The 18,144-nt window shown below is 40.4% G+C and overlaps 2 protein-coding genes across 3 annotated transcripts in view; one reads left to right on the top strand and one right to left on the bottom strand.

Annotated features, from left to right (window-relative positions):
* Positions 1-6,044, bottom strand: part of LOC140268295 (muscleblind-like protein 1) — a 44,194-nt gene extending 38,150 nt beyond the window's left edge. The window contains exon 1 of one of the 2 annotated variants that reach the window (XM_072363076.1): positions 5,949-6,044. The gene's annotated coding sequence lies outside the window, so the exon portion shown is untranslated. The remainder of the gene's footprint in view (positions 1-5,948) is intronic. The other variant, XM_072363079.1, reaches the window with a different exon arrangement.
* Positions 6,045-8,073: 2,029 nt separating this feature from the next.
* LOC140268395 (cullin-3-like) lies at positions 8,074-16,559 on the top strand. The gene is made up of 16 exons (XM_072363222.1): positions 8,074-8,374; positions 10,000-10,197; positions 10,317-10,430; positions 12,930-13,090; positions 13,246-13,360; positions 13,450-13,678; positions 13,791-13,936; positions 14,038-14,214; positions 14,312-14,482; positions 14,628-14,735; positions 15,007-15,131; positions 15,230-15,326; positions 15,415-15,549; positions 15,655-15,841; positions 16,007-16,152; positions 16,286-16,559. The coding sequence occupies exons 1-16, from the start codon at positions 8,315-8,317 to the stop codon at positions 16,415-16,417; spliced, it is 2,301 nt and encodes a 766-aa protein (XP_072219323.1). The 5' UTR covers positions 8,074-8,314; the 3' UTR covers positions 16,418-16,559.
* The last annotated feature ends 1,585 nt before the right edge of the window (positions 16,560-18,144 follow it).

Genomic DNA, 18,144 nt, shown 5'->3' with positions numbered 1-18,144 from the left:
AGACACGGTCAATCACACGGGACAGCACAGCAAAGGGGAAAGAAAGGAAGAGTGGGAGGTGGAGTTAGTTTATCAGCAAAACACACTCCTAAACAAGGAACATTCCGTGTGTAGCAGCACCATCTGGCCTAAAACTACTTAGCATTTGAGGATTTCTGTCCAAATAGCTATGACTACTTAACATTTTTATTGAGGTATTGAAATCATGACAATGAAACAAAATACTTGTGGACATCATACTTTTATAAAACATCTTTTTTTATTTTATTGTTTGTCACTCCCTGCCAGATTCCTTAAAACCAAACAGCAGAAGTGGCCTTACTTTTCTTGCTGACCAGAAGTCAGTTTGGCCTGGTGAGCTCGGTCTTTAAGTTCAAGCTGAACTAAACATGCCTGAGCAAGCAGGGAGTGAGTTTGGGCTTTTTGAATTTCAATTTCAGAGCTTCTTCATGAAACAGAATGCACTGAAATCATTTATTTCATCTTGTTTTCATTAGTGTTAGGAGTCGAAATTGTTATTGAAACAACATTTCATTCATGCACTGCACTATAAATAGGTGAAGACAGTGTGCATCTCATCTAGGTTTTCATTCCATCTCAAGTTCTCTTGTATTTTTGGTTTGTTTATTCTGCACTTTAAGTTGCTTGAAAGTGTTACTAAACTACTGATAAAATCAAGCCAAAATTTGGCACAAGCAGAAAAACAGTAAGGTACTTTTTAATGTCAATGTTACAATTTAAGGGAGAATAAAAAATGTTTCTATTTAAAAAATGTCCTCTTAAAATTCTCTCTGAATTCTGCATTTCCTTTACTCTTCTTCAAAATACCCATGTGAAGAAACAATACGGCATACTTATCTATCTATCTATCTATCTATCTATCTATCTATCTATCTATCTATCTATCTATCTATCTATCTATCTATCTATCTATCTATCTATCTATCTATCTATCTATCTATCTATCTATCTATCTATCTATCTATCTATCTATCTATCTATCTATCTATCTATCTTATCTAAAACAGATCTTGAACTACTTCCATAAAGAAATACAACAGAGCTATTTGTAAGAATGTGTAAAATTCCACAGAACAAGCTTAAAAATCATGCACTTTGAAGTTAATTTACTTGCAAGTTCCCCACTGACAACTGAGGGATGTTTCCGAGCATTCTGTTTACTAAGACTGTTTTCATACCGATCTTTACAGATATGCCACTTTAACTTACTCTTTCAGCATCAAGAGAAGCTCTGATGAAGCATTAGTTGCTTCCCCTGATCTGGGCCGAAAGGCTGCAGTGACTCTAGGGAATGGAAGTCAATGAAACCAGGCCTAATTTAGCCTCCACTGCTCCGCAAGCTGCCAGCAATCAGAGAGACTCCTTCCCTTTTTAAGACTCCCTGGACACTGCGGTCAAGTGGCACTACTGCATTCCTAACTATACTAAGGAGCTGGAGGGAGAGACAGAGAGAGATGTAGGGAAGTGGCATTTTTGTTTACACATGTGCCATTTTAATCATTGTCAACATTTGAAAAGGCCTAACTAGTTGAGCTCAAACTATGTAACTATTCAAACAAATCAACTGAAATTTCTTTCACTTAAGTCTGCCTGACCCTTCAATTTGTACAACTGTCTTACTTTCAAAACTTTGCCAGTAGATAGGCAGTCATTTTGGTTCTGTAACTGACTCAGATGTGAGCTTCCACTTCCCAGCATCACAGCAATGTGCAATAAAATAACTCCAGTAATGAGGCTAATTTAAGAATCTATACTTATGCTGTCCTTTTTAGCCAAGTCCTGACATGGTGTCATATAATCTTTAATAATACCACCATAAACTAAAACTAGACGCTGCAGGCCTAGAAATGTCATGATGTGGCCGAGTTTCATGTGACTGGGAGACAGAGAGAAAGCAGAAACATATCTTCAACATTGTTCCAGCAACATATAAGCAAGATATTAGCCGTTATTATACGTTATAAGCCTTTTTATATCAGTTTTAAATAGATTCTTTCGCAACTTGTTTGGTTAAAATAAATGGAGATAGAGAGAAAGCAGAAACATATCTTCAACATTGTTCCAGCAACATATTAGCAAGATATTAGCCGTTATTATACGTTATAAGCCTTTTCATATCAGTTTTAAATAGATTCTTTCGGAACTTGTTTGGTTAAAAAAAAAAAAAAAACTCAAACATTTGCAACATTAAAACTTTTAGGAAGTGACGTGTGATGAAGCACATCTGATGACATACGTGTGAAAAGAAAAAGGCGAGGTGAAACTGCAACTCTGTACACTTCTGAAAAGAACAAGACACGTCTCTTTACCGTAGCAGCCAATGTATTCAAAATAAACGGATTAGATGAGGATTAGTAACCGAGCCTCAGTTCCCCTCACATCCCGGTGTTTTCTACTGGATATATGACTGCGCATGCATTATTGAAGACAGTGATCACATAAGTCATGCTATGGAATGCAAAATAGGATTAGCTCTGGCAGTAAGTAGCATCTTCAGCTCCCATCACCAATGGGGAGCAGATAAATACATCCCTGTCATTTTGCTGCACGTGAGTGGAAGAATCCAGAAAAAACCAACTGACACAGTCAAAGTGACATAATCCTATTAGTCTATCAAGGTCCCTGTCCGACCAGCCTGCATAATGGAGAGACAAAGCCTGGTACAATATCCATTAACTGGCTTCACAAAGGAAATTCTACAGCATCTTGTGTCGTTGACAGTAACAACTTCTTTGCATTCTGAACATTCCCAACGTAATGTAAAATCATAGTTTTTAAGTTTTGAGACTTCTTTATCATCCCTCCACCATATGTGACAACAGCATACTAACAGTTCACCACTTTGAAATTTCTTTTACAATCTAACTTAATTTTTTTTAAAGTAGAATGAGCTGCAGTCATCATAAAGTAGAATCAAATTATCTCTAATAACTAAATGCTCAGGAGACAATCATTAAAAGCTGAAGTCATGATGTTGAATTTGTGTTGAACTTAAGAGTAAAGACAAAAATAAACTTTTTTCATATTTTTGCTGAATTGTTTTGATGCCCATAAGATCATGATTAAGTTGTTTAATCCCACATCCCACACAACTATATATTGCTGTTTCACAAACTCACATTCATTTAGAATCTTCAGTGTAAAATAACACGCGCATTTCGGACAACTGAGCAAACCAACTGGAGCAACTGGTGAAACCAACAGTGGCGCAGGCACATAAATGCCCCAGCCAAACCAGGAACTCTCTCGCTGTCAGACAGTGCTGACCGCTGTACCACCCATTCCAGCTCAGGAGTTGGAGAAAGTAGCACCAGATCAGTAACTAACTCCCCAAAGAATGTAGCCACAACCAGCCTCTCAGTCATCTGAATTCCGTCCTCTCTGTCCATCATATAAAAGAACCAAGGTTTTAGCTGAATTAGGTTATTGAAGGATCGTGACCATTTTCAAGTCAGTGTGAAGCAAATGAATGAATTTAAAACATAGTGACCCTATCCTTTAACATGAACACAATCTCAGTCAGTGTGTGGACACATCCACTTGAATATGGAATTAATCATGACATTACCTACAATTTCAGTCAGTTTCATCACTGGGGCTGATGGTAAGCCCCTAAAAATTGTGTGACCATCAGACAAATACATATTCGGTTAGTAACCCAGCACTCAACTCAACATGGAATCTATTGTTATTCTAAAACGTGCCACGGATAATTATATCCCTTCCTAACCAATCACATCACGGCTTGAGCCATAAATAACAGACTGCTCCCCTAGAGAGCACAAGTCTGTGCTGAAAAGTCAACAAACACTTTCTCCAGTAGCGGGTCTTGCACAGCACTGGATTGGTCCAGCTCAGATGAAGATAAACAGATGGGAAGAGAGACTTTGGGCTGAGCGTTTTCAAAAAGAAAGCGAGAGAGATAGAATAAAGAGGAAAAGAGAAACAAGCCTATTATTACCGAGTCGTAATGCAGGCTCTTAAATGAAAGTGTGGCTATGAGCTATGTCATTACAGACTGTGCCAAAGGGCTGGAAAATGTACACGTCTCTGCTGGAAACACTGAGATGCTAAAAGACAAAGCGCAAGGTTTGCTCGAATAGCTTATTTGAAATTATTCACGTTTCACAAAAAATCCCACTAATTAACATGATAGCAGAACCTCTTTTCTAAACTGTATGCACTCTGCTTTTGAACTTTTGCTACACATGTGGGTGTTTTTGCCAGACAGCTACTGAGAGCGCTCTGCGAAACAACTTAGTTTCCGGGGCATTATATTTAGATTTTTACGAGCAATACTGAACTCTGACCCAAGATATTTTCACCGGGGTGATTTAAGATGACGCCTCGATATGGCACCAAGTTATGGCCGCAATTACGATTAGGTCACATCATATCACATCACATGGCTAGAGGAGAACATTAGTACATTTGCTCCTTCTAGGTGATGAGAGATCGGACTGCGAATGTGCCTGCTGACAAGACATTGCCAATACGTTACAAAGTAACAGAACGCCTGTGTGTTTCTTTATGGAATGGACAATTTATCTAACCCCTTCATGTAGTGTCCTCATTTTCCCAATGGTGACAAGTCATAATGACAAAACAGCTGCATAGTCACATAATGACAAGGCTATTTTGGAGAGATCCGTTAATGTTTCAGCACTTTATGCAAGGTCACTTGAAACAAGCTTCTTGAATGGCAGCTGCTTCAGTGTAACCCTTTTTCTCACACATTTTCTGAGATGTGTAAACTGAACACCCCCCCCCACACACACACACACAATACTCAGTACGTATCAGACAGTAAAAGCAGACACTTCCCCTGCTCTACATTGTTACTGTTACATGGGGAGGTAAGACTTGAATGACTTTAATGTCATATATCTAGAGATTTTATATATTATCTGCTTGCAAGAGGTGACTCTCATGTAGGCTTATATATCTTGACTTGAAATATGTAAATAGTGATTTTTTCTGCTTCAAAGTCAGTCATGTTATTGTCGCTGTGATGGAGTTTAATCCCTATGACAATCTGTCACTTTCAGTAGGAACATTTTTGGTGAAGGAAAAGTGCTACATACTTATAACGTTTCAGATTTTATGTATCGATAGAGTCAATTATAGCACAGTAACTGCTGGAACCGACATTCAAAGCAATAATGTCAAATTACCTTTGAGAAATCATATCTAATTGCCTTTAAAATTAGAATAGACTTTCTTCAATCTGTGCATTTGAACCTGAAGGACAAATGTGTTCCATCAGAGGTGAGGAAACTGCGTGTGATGCTACAAGCAGAACAGCCTGATCCCTCTTTCAGCTCCCAGGACATTTTCTTCCGACCTCCCTATTGGGATTCTAGTAGCCTACATTCCTTGCTTCAAGGTTGGCGGTGATGGCAAATTAAATTACTTGTCCTGCTTTGTTGGGTAGGCGCCAGATCAACCGCAGCTCGGCTAAAATGATGAGTGCGGGCTTCTGCAGGGAGCTGCATTTGTCCTGACCTGCTGGTGTCATGTTTGCAAAGCAAGTAGCAGCAATAAAGAAAACTGAAAACTGAAATCAAAGCAGTGTATCAAATTCTGCTTCTGTAATCACCTGCAAAAAAAATCAATTGCCTCTGCTTTCAAGCACACCACTTTATACTGTCGTCCTTTGGGCTTATGCTGCTGACGGAGGATGTCATGTGCTTGCACATGGAGAGAAGCCTGACTACATTAGGGCCTAATTTTCTTAACCACACAGCACAGCACACGCCACCTGCTGGACATCTTAAATATGGCAAGTGGTAGATAAAAACAAACAGTGAATGTCATTTTTTTCAGTCCTCATTTAATCATTTCCCAGATTAGAGCGGTTGATGATAGCTTGTCTTGTACCAAACAAAATACACATCACAGTCAGTTCAAGACAACTTTACACAAACATCACTCACTGTGCTCAGTTTCCCCCAAGTCGTGATGAACTTCTCTTCTGTAGGCTGTCAGAATCTCAATGGCAGCATGTAGAGTTTATCTATCAGTGGCAGAAGGGTTTGCTATCTGGAGACCAACGGCTTACACACCACTCTGCGGAATGGGAGGAACTTAGAGTATGTTATGTGGTGTCAAAACACGGCACAAGTAAACAGGCAACTTGATATTGTGATACATGTGGCTGTCAAACGTGTGCGACATTAAAACTTTCAACAATCAAAGTTACGTGTCAGATTGAACAAGAAATGAAGGCGACAAAAACCACATCATCCAATACAGAAATACTTTAGCCTATATATAATAAGATGTAGTAGCACGCAGTTTGCCAACAGTATGTAATTTGCTTCATTATATGTAAATAACAATAATGCATTTTTTTGCCTTTGTACTTGTCTGTGACATTATGCTGCGAAAGGCTCTTCCTCTTAGTTTTGGTTCTTTTAGTTCTCTTAGTTCTTTGGTTTCAGCTGGTTTCCAAGAATCAATGACAAGCATTTTTAAGAGAATCTAAAACAGTCCCGTGAGTTGTCATCAAAGGAGCTGCAGGGCTTGACAGTTTCCACCCAAGAGGTTGAAACTTTATCCCTGCAGCATAGTAGGTTCATCTGTGAGCATGATGTGCTATCTACTGGACTCTAGAGAGCAGCAGAGCACTCAGGTTCTTTCTCCTCAGAATACTGCTATATGTAATGCATTCTTTTTGTAAACCATCTCGTATCATTTCCACAATTTCCAGTGTTGCAAGCTTGATTGTATGTTTTTCTTTATCTGTGAATCCACTATCTGGTGCTGTCTTTGTAAGCCCAAACAATCAGCCTTATACTAAGGTAATGTAGCTTTCTGTACCAGTGAATATTATTGTTACACGTTTCAGTACATATATTTGGAGCATCAATAAGAAATTAATATTTAGACACCTAACATACCGAATGGCCACAATCTGAGTTGCAGTCTGTGTCAGAGTTTCAAGGACAAGATTGTCACCATATCTCCTTAACAGACTATTTGATGGCAGGCTTTGCCTCTCCGAGGTGCCCATTGCCACTTTACGCTGACAGAGTAGATGAATATTTAACAGGAGGGAAAGTGTAAGGCATCAAATCACTAAGAAAATGGCCGAACACTATCTCCATCCTGTGACCATCCCTCCAACACACACAAACACACACACACACACACTCCATCAACAGGATGATGCCAGAGCTTTGAATGAGAAGCAATAGAATGTGTGTGTTTTTTCAGAGGCTTGGGTGAGATTCGGACAAGCTGGAGATCATTGTAGTCAGCACCATGGACAACAACCAGAGGATTATCCAGGTGATCGGTGCTATGCAATTGGAAATCAGAAAGTTGGAGCTGGAGAACATAGGCCTGAGAAGGAGGGCTGGAGCTAATCTCCGGAAGAATGCAACAGTTCCAATTATGGCCAAAGAATACAGAGGTATAGTTTTACTGTTAGGCCAAACATGAGTGAAAGGAAAAGTGTTTAGAATTGTGGTGATTGTGTGTGCGTCCAAAAACAATGCACTCAACCTGCTGTGGTGTTTTGGTCCTCTTCTCCAGAGAGCGTCGTCATGACAGTGAGAAGATATTCAGTCTTCAAGCCCGTGGTCAGTTGTGAGCATATTCATCTGGACAATGCAAAGACTGAGAGGTGGACTGGAAACCAGCAACGCTGAAAATTATCACGAAAAACTAAAGAATCCATGTTATTATTTGTTTTTGTGGTCCTCCTATCGTTTCAGTTTAAATCAAATTTGAATGTACCCAACTTAAAAGTGATTTTGTACTGAAAAAGGTAGCCGCTAAGCCATTTCCTGATTTAAACACTGTGATAACTTTAACGCATTCAAACAATGTATTCATGTCACAGAATAAAGTATTTAACCCATTGAAGGTCGTTTCTTGTGTGTACTTTCAAAGTTAATAAGTTTTGTTTAAAAGTATCAAAACGTGTAAAATTCTTTCAAAGTTCACCCGACGTATCAAAATAACTCTTAAGCCGCGAGCTGGGTCAACGGTTTAATATCAACCTGTGGAATGCACCTGTCGGTGTTCTAAGTTTACTGCTCTCGCGAGATTTCCGGATTGCGCAGTGGCGAACAGTCGTCCGCCATCACTGCATAAGCTAACATTAGCCAAAAAACACTCTAGAGAGCGATTAACAACATAACAACAAATACAGAAAAACGATCTGATTTCTATAGGTAAGGTCACTAAGTTTCCCTGTCGCTTTCCTGGCGCAGAAAGCAAACTAGTGGCTGCCTTTCATGTAGTCTTTACGTCAACTTAGTAACGAAAGTCGTTCTAACTAATCATGTCCAACCTTAAAGGCGGCACCAAGAAGGACACCAAGATGAGGATACGAGCCTTTCCTGTAAGTATTTACTGTTTTTGTAGTTGCTTGGACGCTAAGTTTGAGACTCGAGTACCGGGGTGACAGGTCTTTATGCTAACAGCTTCCAGCTAACTAGCTGCTCGAACGTGAAAAACGTCATTGTCGGGAGAAAACTGCTATCACCTGGAAAAATAATCCAAAGCATATGAGCTTTGTCATTAGTTCAGTTTATTTTATTTTTTTGAATTTTTACTGGTTTTGAAATACCATCGTTTGTCCTGGGCTAATGTTAGCATACGTAAGAAAACTTCTTCAGCGAAGCGGTCGCAAATATAAGCAAGCTAGGTCGCGGGCCTGTTAGCTGACTTGACGTTTGCTAAGTTTTAGTCAGCAAGTATCATTGCGTTATGGTAACCGCACTTTTTGTAGATATGCATTTTGTAAATAGATGCATTCCACGTTTGTGTCAAGCTATGATAAACTGAAGTCAATGCAGTGTCATTTAAGAAATGACCTGATAGTTGGAGCATCTTCTTCCAGGGTGAGACTTCAGTAAACAAGTCTGAAGTAAATTGAGCCGTAAACGTTGATGTTATTAACGATGATACTTTCAACTGGTACCGCTGTCACACAGTACTTTCGTTAACATTGGTCACCGGTCTGTATTACATGTACGTCATTTCAATGAGCCACTGTGCTCAGATGTTTAATTGTGATGTATGCAATGTACCAAGCCTTTTTTTAGCAGCCCGGTCAGAGAAACATTTTCACCATTTTGATATTCAGGTTAGTGTGTGGGTGTATGCTACAGTGAGTCAGAGAGTGGATGGTTGAGGGAACACTTTTTCTTACATTTTGAGCTTGCATTAAAGTCTACGCCAAAGTAGTTCACAGTTTAGCAACTATACTATAAGAATCAATTCCACTGCACAGTTTTATATGAATTTAGCCATCTAACATCCTCTTTATGTCCCATATCTGGTGAAATATGCCCGTTCTGTCATTTGAAAACTGATTTAAATGAGTTGCTTTTCATCAACTGCACCTGTCCCTTATTTTCTATCCTGGTACACTTTAGAACTATAACACTTAAAATTGAATTAGCTGATTAGTTGACATTCATTGATTAGTAAAGATTAGTTCCTTTTAGTTTGCCCTTAAATGAAAATGTGCTTATGTGATTTTTAGCTTTGCATCTATAGTCACTGATGTGAACATCAATAAATGCTAATCAAAATTGCAGCAAGGAAATAATGACCTCATCTTGCCCCTGTCTTGGGTTTCTTTAACTTGCTTATTGTTTTAGTGGCTAAAAATAGAATTTTTGAGTAAGGCGGTTTTGTTGGTACCAGTGTCTTTGGTTACCTATTTTGCAAGCTTACCTATTTTGACCTTGCTCGTCTCTAGCATTGAAAACTTTTCCATGCAGCTTGCTGAAGAAGATGGCACAGCGACACCTCACACAATTAACTGTTATTCGTATAATCTTTCCTGTTCAATCTTTATGAACTCCATGCACCTCTGTGCAAACAAAAAAAAATGGATGAAAACGGGACAAATTCTATCATAAAGAATAATCCTTGCTACTACTGCAGTGACCCACTCTTGCAGTGTGGGAAAGTTGATCTTTTCAAGCAACACTATCATGCCTCTGCCTCCCCCAGATGACGATGGATGAAAAATATGTGAATAACATCTGGGACCTTCTGAAGAATGCCATTCAGGAGATTCAAAGAAAGAACAACAGTGGACTGAGCTTTGAGGAGCTGTACAGGAATGCCTACACTATGGTGCTCCACAAACATGGAGAGAAGCTCTACACAGGCTTGAGGGAGGTTGTCACAGAGCACCTCATCAACAAAGTAAGTTTTCCTCCCCGTGCAAATATTTTACTGCATGTGTAGAACTGATGAGGAAACTCAAGAACTGAGGTTTACAAGTAGCACTACAGGCAACTTGATGTGACTGTTTATATTTTCAGGTACGGGAAGATGTTCTGAACTCCTTGAATAACAATTTTCTGCAAACACTGAATCAGGCCTGGAATGACCATCAAACTGCCATGGTTATGATCAGAGACATCCTCATGTACATGGTGGGTATGAGTTTGGATCACTATAATTTGCTTAGTCATTGTCAGGAAATGATTCTACAACTTGGCAATGATTTCACGGTGCATTGATCTTGATCAGTGGTAAAAGGCCGAAAGATATATTTAGTTGTTTTGTTTTTTCAAATGAACTATGGTGTTCTTCCCTTTGGTGTTCATTTTGTGCTTTTTAAGTAATGGCAGTTGCTTTCACCTTTGGCCAACCCTCTCCTCCATTGTCTTATGGACTTTCATTTTGATGTTCTAACTTATTTGCGGACCCAACAATAAGGCTTTGTTGCCATATTTATTTGTTTTGGAGGGAAAACTGGCAGGACTAGTGTTTTACCTTTGCCAACAGCAAGTAAAAAGTATGTGGGGCTGTGTGTGAGTGATTGAGCCTTTGAGATAAGCACAAGTGTAGGATAAACAATAGCGCAGTCATTATACAGACTACAGAGCTCTCCTGGGGTTCTTTTGTTTAGCACGCCCCTCTTTTCTGTCCTGCTTTACCCCTGAAAGTTGGCTTTCTGTCATTCACTGGCTACTGTGTCGTCTCCAGAAGCCTGTACGTTTACAGGCTTTGCAAGATTGCTTCAGATTTGACCCCTAACCTGCTCTGGAAAAGATTTCAGGGGAACATCTGTAAAAACAATGACTACTTACTAACATGTACTCTTGAAAAATGACATCACTGTTGGAAGAACATCCAGTTGAACTTGAGGCACAGATTGTGACACAGGTGTTCAGAGATCATTTACATTCTTACTCTGTGCTTGAAACACTGATCTAAAACAGGCACTTATTGAAACTAAGGCTTTGTACTTTAGCCACTAATAACATGCCTTCCAAATAAGCCTATAAACTGGTTTCAAACGTGTTTTCATATTTGTTCTTTACTTCCTCCAAAGACTTTACCTTAAGAAGAATTGGTCTGAGATTGTTTTAGACTCCATTAGGCCACATGTAATCACCACAAATGGTGAAGTGAGGCTCTCATATTATCCTACTAAAATCTGAATTTTGCCTGAATGGTGTGGCCGTGATATTTAGTCTTACATTAAATGAGAAAAGAGCAGCTCTTGACCTGTCCGTGTTTGGATTTGTAATCTAGTGTGAGAAATGTAAACTCTCTCACGGCTAGAGTCTGATAAGCTGACTGCAGTTGTGTGGGTTAACAAGGAAAATATTTCCGAAGTATTTTGAACTCCATTCGTAGTGCAGGTGTTGATTGTGCAATGATACCCGTTTTTGACCAATGCGGTTCCAGTGCGAGTTGAGGGTTGGTGCCAAAGCCAGCTCTAAGCTGGTTCGAACTAAGAACTGGTTCAGTTTTTCCACTGCAGATGAGCAGCGACTGATGCTCTTGTCCAGGTGCTGCAGGAGATGTCTGGGATGGACACGGCAGACAGCCTGGCTTGTGGCCCGGGCTGCTGGCAGGGTTGCTCAAACCTCAGGAGGCAGAGGGCTTGCAGCTCTGGTGTCTTTTAGAGAAAACATATCAAAAGCAGTTAAGTGGCCATTGATGGACACGCTCGCTTGTACCCACAATGTCTCCTTGATAAATGATTGAAGCAGTGGCAAAACCCAGATGTTTATTGCTCCAATTTGTGAAGCAACTAACTGGAAAATAAAACCTGCAGACCAGAGTCTTCTCTGGTATTTTTAACAGGACACTGGGATAAAAATAAAATGTCTCTAAATAAAACTGAACCACTTTTGTCATAGTTCAACATTTTCTGGACAAAGTTATGAATACGAAGATATGATCTGATAATCTGATTTTGTGTCATCGCAGCCATAAACTGAACATGTAACGTCAGCTGTCTCTGCGATGAAGATTCTTCACTTAGCTTGCACTAACTTGTCTAACCTCGGCTTTCTGAGACGATATGGTAACATTCTGCAGATTCAAAGCAGAAGCAGCCATTAGTTTGCTGATTTTTGCTCGTGATTTCTCACTACGGATTTGTCTGCTAGAAAATTTGAATCTCGTTACTTAGTGATTAATAATGGCGTCTCCTCCGTACCTTCTAAACGTTTCTAGTCAGGGCTTCAGACGTAACTTAATTTTTTAGGCGTTATTCAGACACTGACTATTTATTTTAAGTGACCTTGTAAAAGCTTTGCGTATACCGGGGTATGCAGTGGCAGCACGTTGAATTCTATAAGAAGGTGTAAACCTTTGACACAAACAAATGCTCGTAGCACAGGTTTCTTATCTGTTCAGTAATACTCCCTGTTTTTTACCAGTGTGGTTCCAGGGCTAATTTAGCTCCAGGTCTATGCTGGTTCTGGTTAAGAACTGGTGTGGTTTTTCCAGCATGAAAAAGTACTTGAAATGCATACTTGAGTACATGATTTTCTTCAAGAAAATATATAAGTTTCATACAGATACATGCTCATTTGTATACAGTAGTCTTACTCTGTCAATATGTCAGATTTAGTCAGCTCATCGTACTCGTTTCCATACATTAATTTTCCCTTCTTTCTCCTCTCTTTCAGGACAGGGTGTACGTGCAGCAAAACAACGTAGAGAATGTCTACAACCTCGGCCTCATCATTTTCAGGGACCAGGTAGTGCGTTACGGCTGCATTCGAGACCACCTACGACAGACGCTGCTGGACATGATCGCACGGGAGAGGAAGGGCGAGGTTGTCGACAGGTATGCACGACTTGTCTGTTGCTTCTTGAGCAAACGGTTCCAGCCGCTGGAGATTTGCTCCAAATTCCCCATATTTTTGATTAGTGTTTGGGTGTCATGCAGCAAGTCTCACAGTTACCCGATTTAACCTTCTGTTTGACCACCATCAACTGCAGAGGTGCCATCAGAAACGCCTGCCAGATGCTGATGATCCTTGGCCTGGATGGCAGGTCTGTATATGAGGAGGATTTCGAGGGCCCATTCTTAGATATGTCAGCTGAATTCTTTCAGGTGCGTTTCTGCTGGACTCAGTTTTTTAAATGTCTTTTATTTCTGAAAGTCTTTACAGTAATGCAAACCACAACGTTTGGCCTTTTTAGATGGAGAGCCAAAAGTTCCTTGCAGAAAACAGTGCCAGTGTCTACATAAAGAAGGTAGAGGCCAGAATCAATGAAGAGATTGAACGAGTTATGCACTGTCTGGACAAGTCTACAGAAGAGCCCATTGTCAAGGTAGTGGAAAGGGAGTTAATTTCTAAACACATGAAAACCATTGTCGAGATGGAGAACTCTGGCCTGGTCCATATGCTCAAGAATGGCAAGACAGAAGGTAAAGACTTTTCTTCGTTGAAAGGTTTCCTCATCAATGAATTCGGAATTGAACTTAGAAGTAACCACCCACTGTTTCTCCCACTCTTTTTCTCATCATGCCATCCTCTCAGACTTGGCATGCATGTACAAGCTGTTCAGTCGAGTGCCAAATGGCCTGAAAACGATGTGCGAGTGTATGAGCTCTTACTTGAGGGAACAAGGCAAAGCTCTGGTGTCAGAAGAGGGTGAGGGCAAGAACCCTGTCGACTATATCCAGGTACACTGACCGAACATCTTAAAGTCTTAGATATGCGTAGAAGCTTGCTCAAAGCATGAAATTGACCGAGGCGTGTCTTTTTGTGAATGCTTTTTCAACAGGGTCTGCTGGACTTGAAGACACGATTTGATCATTTCCTCTTAGAGTCGTTCAACAACGACAGACTCTTTAAACAAACCATAGCTGGAGACTTTGAATATTTCCTTAACCTCAACTCCCGCTCACCAGAGTACCTATCGCTCTTCATTGATGATAAGCTAAAGAAGGGAGTCAAAGGGGTATGTGTGTTCTTATAAAACCTTCTTTTTTTTCCCCCTTTCTACTTGAATAAAAAAAATGGACTCATTCTTTTTTCTCTTGTCTTGTTTTGACCAGTTGACAGAACAGGAGGTGGAGTCAATTCTCGACAAGGCCATGGTGCTATTCAGGTTCATGCAGGAGAAGGATGTTTTTGAAAGGTACTACAAGCAACATCTGGGCCGTCGGCTTCTCAGTAACAAGAGTGTCTCAGATGACTCTGAAAAGAACATGATCTCCAAGCTAAAGGTAAAAGAATCGAACAAGTTGTATGCATGTATCTCTTTCAGTGCAATCGTGTCTTTTATCTCATAGAACTCCATTAATATGTTCCACCTTTTTCCACCCTGTCTGAACCTGAGCCGTCATTGTTTTGTGTCATTCGCCCTTGCAGACAGAATGTGGCTGTCAGTTCACCTCCAAACTGGAAGGGATGTTCAGAGACATGAGCATCTCCAACACTACCATGGACGAGTTCAGGCAACACATACAAACCACATCGGTAAGGCTCTGTGTAGTCAGTTAAAAAAACACATAATCTTAGTGTAAAAAAACTGTTCTGGCTCAAACAGCAGCTGCCATTTTAAATTTGCCTTATTTGAACAACTTCTTTAAAAGACCGTATTTTAATAATCATATTATTACACCTGAATGTTTCAGAGACCGTAAACAGCTGTTGTGTACCAGTTCTGTTCAAACAATACGATACTTATGTTGTCTTTTAAGAATATTCTCAAAATTAGTCGGCAAAACTCCTGCAATATCTTCTCCAGGCATCTCTAAGTGGCGTGGACCTCACAGTAAGAGTCCTCACCACCGGTTACTGGCCTACACAGTCTGCAACCCCGAAATGCACCATCCCCCCTGCTCCTAGACATGCCTTTGAAGTTTTCAGAAGGTAAGGCTTGTAAATGGGCTCAAAGGTTTTGCTGCACAGCGGAAGGTCGTGCGCGGTGTCATGGGTTCCAAACAACGTGGTCCGTTTGTATTTGACAGGTTTTACCTTGCTAAGCACAGTGGCAGACAACTCACACTGCAGCACCACATGGGCGGGGCGGACTTAAATGCAACTTTCTACGGAGCAGTCAAAAAGGTTGACCTAAAAACGTTGAATAATGCAGCTTCGTCTCAAGGGTAGTATCGTAGCTTTCCGTTGATCTCACTTCGCACCTCTTCTGCAGGAGGATGGCTCAGAAGTGGGAGTAGGAGGAGCCCAGGTGACAGGTTCTAACACCCGAAAGCACATCCTGCAGGTCTCCACCTTCCAGATGACCATCCTCATGCTCTTTAACAACAGAGAAAAGTTCACCTTTGAGGTGGGAACACAGTGCTGCACTTTTGAGAACATAATTTTATCGTCTGTATGGTCTCCCATCCCCCATTTTCTACATCTTTTTGTTTTTGTCTCCCCTTTTCTTTAGGAGATTCAGCAGGAGACAGATATCCCAGAGAGAGAGTTGGTGCGAGCGCTGCAGTCTTTGGCCTGTGGGAAACCCACACAGCGAGTTCTGACAAAGGAGCCCAAGTCCAAGGAGATAGAGAACGGGCACGTGTTTACAGTCAATGATCAGTTTACTTCCAAGCTGCACAGAGTCAAAATACAGACAGGTGAGCAAAGTGTGTGTCTGATCGTAGCACTCGACACCCGGAAGCTGCATTACAGGAACTGACCATAAGATGGTGCTGCCACTGTCCTGTGTTATATTAAACGGTACTCTGAGAGGTTTTCTCCATCTCTCCCATAAATCTCCTATCTCATATCAACTGTAACAGTTGCTGCCAAACAAGGGGAATCTGACCCCGAAAGGAAAGAGACGCGGCAGAAGGTGGATGACGACAGGAAGCATGAGATTGAGGCAGCCATTGTGCGAATCATGAAGTCAAGGAAGAAGATGCAGCACAATGTCTTGGTAGCAGAGGTAAGGAACCTACATACAAGTCATGTTAACACTAATATTAGTCGAGTTATTTGTTTTCTCTACTGCTTAAGAACTAAAATATCAGTTAGTTTTGAGGGGGGTTTCTTCATTTTTGTCACTTTTGTGTCCTCAGGTGACTCAGCAGCTCCGGGCACGTTTTCTTCCCAGTCCCGTGGTTATCAAAAAGCGCATAGAAGGACTAATAGAAAGAGAATACTTGGCGAGGACGCCCGAGGATCGTAAAGTGTACACTTATGTTGCGTAGACAATGAACTCTGGACCAGAGAAAGAAGAGAGACTGGATGGGGGAATGGGAATTGTTTTCTTTGGACTGTTGTTACGCATGGACTGGAAGTTTTCTTTAAAGACAAACACTGGGAACCCGATTCACTGTCCCCCCCCCCCCCCCCCCCCCCCTGCAAAAAAAACAAACAAAAAACACAGTATACCCTTCTAAATTGGAAGGAAATCTTTTGACACACACAAAAATATCCAACTTCTAGATGACATTAATCAGGCCCAGTCTTCCTATTACCTGTGAGTTTTAACATGGATGAATCCAGCTTCCAGCTTTTCACTGTTTTACCCTTGTAGAGATCAAACTTGCAAAGAATCCCTTGGGAAAATGTGAATGCACCACATTATTATTATTATTTTTTTTTTTGGTTTCAATACTGTATAAAAATAATAAAAACTGATTAAAAACAACAAGTGTGTATTGTTACAAAATAAAGATGAGTATTGTTGCTCTAGTTTGTTATAGAATTGCATTGCTCATCTTTTACATTCATCTCAGTATGAAAACGTCTATTTTATCGACAAATAAATTTTTTTTTTCAAGCATCATAGCATACTGAAAGTTGCAGAACAAGTTGCATTGAAATCAACTTTATGGGAGAAGAACTAGAGTTTTAAAAATAAAAGCACACCTGATGAAAACTTGCTAAATGCTTGAAACTCAACAGATCTAACGAAATAGCATAAGATTGACCTTTTATGTTCATTGTAATATAGCACATCGACATAGAATCGGTACTCCTGGATTAGGAGATGACGAACACATCCTGAATTGCAAGTTAGAGGTAGATCCCATCTTTATCTGAACCTCTTGTGATTTCTTTGCTGTTGGAATGTGAAGATCTAGTGTTCTCGTTCCTTTTAAAAGATAATATAGGTGCTTGTGAGTCTGGCTAAGTCAGGCCAGTTAGAGGAAAAACTGAAACTATCTGAACTGAAAATATCTTGCTATCTCTAGTAAAAAAGACTGCTACTGAGTGCTGAGCATCTCAGGCTGGATCAAAGGGTTTCAGTTCAAGTAAGATGACATCCCAAAGCACACCTGCCAATCAATTTCATCAATCAATTGCCAAAAAAAGGCCTGAACAATGAGGGAAATACAGACAGAGGACTGTGTCTCTCCAGAGAAATACACAACACACTTCTCTCAGGCCATAAAATGTGATTGAGAAAGATCGCCTTGGTAAAAAATGTGGTATTGTAGGGAAAGTACCCTCTGATCTGGAAATTACTCCAGGGGATGGTGTGTCAGAGAGAGGGGGACTCACCAAATCGCTATATATATTTATATATATATATATATAAAGTGTTGGAAACTCAATTTTCACCAAAGACCGTCTTTAAAACTCCTGCAACTGAAGAAACTGTGTAGAAATGTCCCGGTCAAAATCTTCAGCAAGCAGGTGTCACAGATTGGTGAGCAGTAAGAAACAGTGCTTGAGAGGGCTATGCTTCCTTACTATCTTCATACTCCAGCTTAGCGTTATTTGTGTCAGACTTTATTCTCTCCTCGCGCAAACATGAGGGGAAGTTACATTTTCACATGACTGTAAAGCCGGCCCTTTCCAAAGCAGACAATTTTCCAGACGTGGGCCAAGAGTCACAAGTCGAAACCCACATACGCCATCTCATCGTTTATATAACACGCATAATTTACATGCCTTATGCAACTGCTTTTGACATTTTCAACTCAAA

This window comes from Leuresthes tenuis, unplaced genomic scaffold (genome assembly GCF_036924035.1).
Source record: "Leuresthes tenuis unplaced genomic scaffold, fLeuTen1.0.hap1 SCAF_14, whole genome shotgun sequence".
Taxonomy (NCBI): Eukaryota; Metazoa; Chordata; class Actinopteri; order Atheriniformes; family Atherinopsidae; genus Leuresthes; species Leuresthes tenuis.
Note: the sequence above shows the minus strand (reverse complement) of the source record. Positions and strands in the feature narration are given on the sequence as shown.

Bases quoted from the DNA above. Each gene is read 5' to 3' on its own strand.
- LOC140268395 (XM_072363222.1), top strand. From the start codon at position 8,315: ATGTCCAACCTTAAAGGCGGCACCAAGAAGGACACCAAGATGAGGATA. The intron at 13,679-13,790 runs GTAAAGACTTTT...CCATCCTCTCAG, and splicing joins CAAGAATGGCAAGACAGAAG to ACTTGGCATGCATGTACAAG. The intron at 14,215-14,311 runs GTATGTGTGTTC...TGTTTTGACCAG, and splicing joins TAAAGAAGGGAGTCAAAGGG to TTGACAGAACAGGAGGTGGA.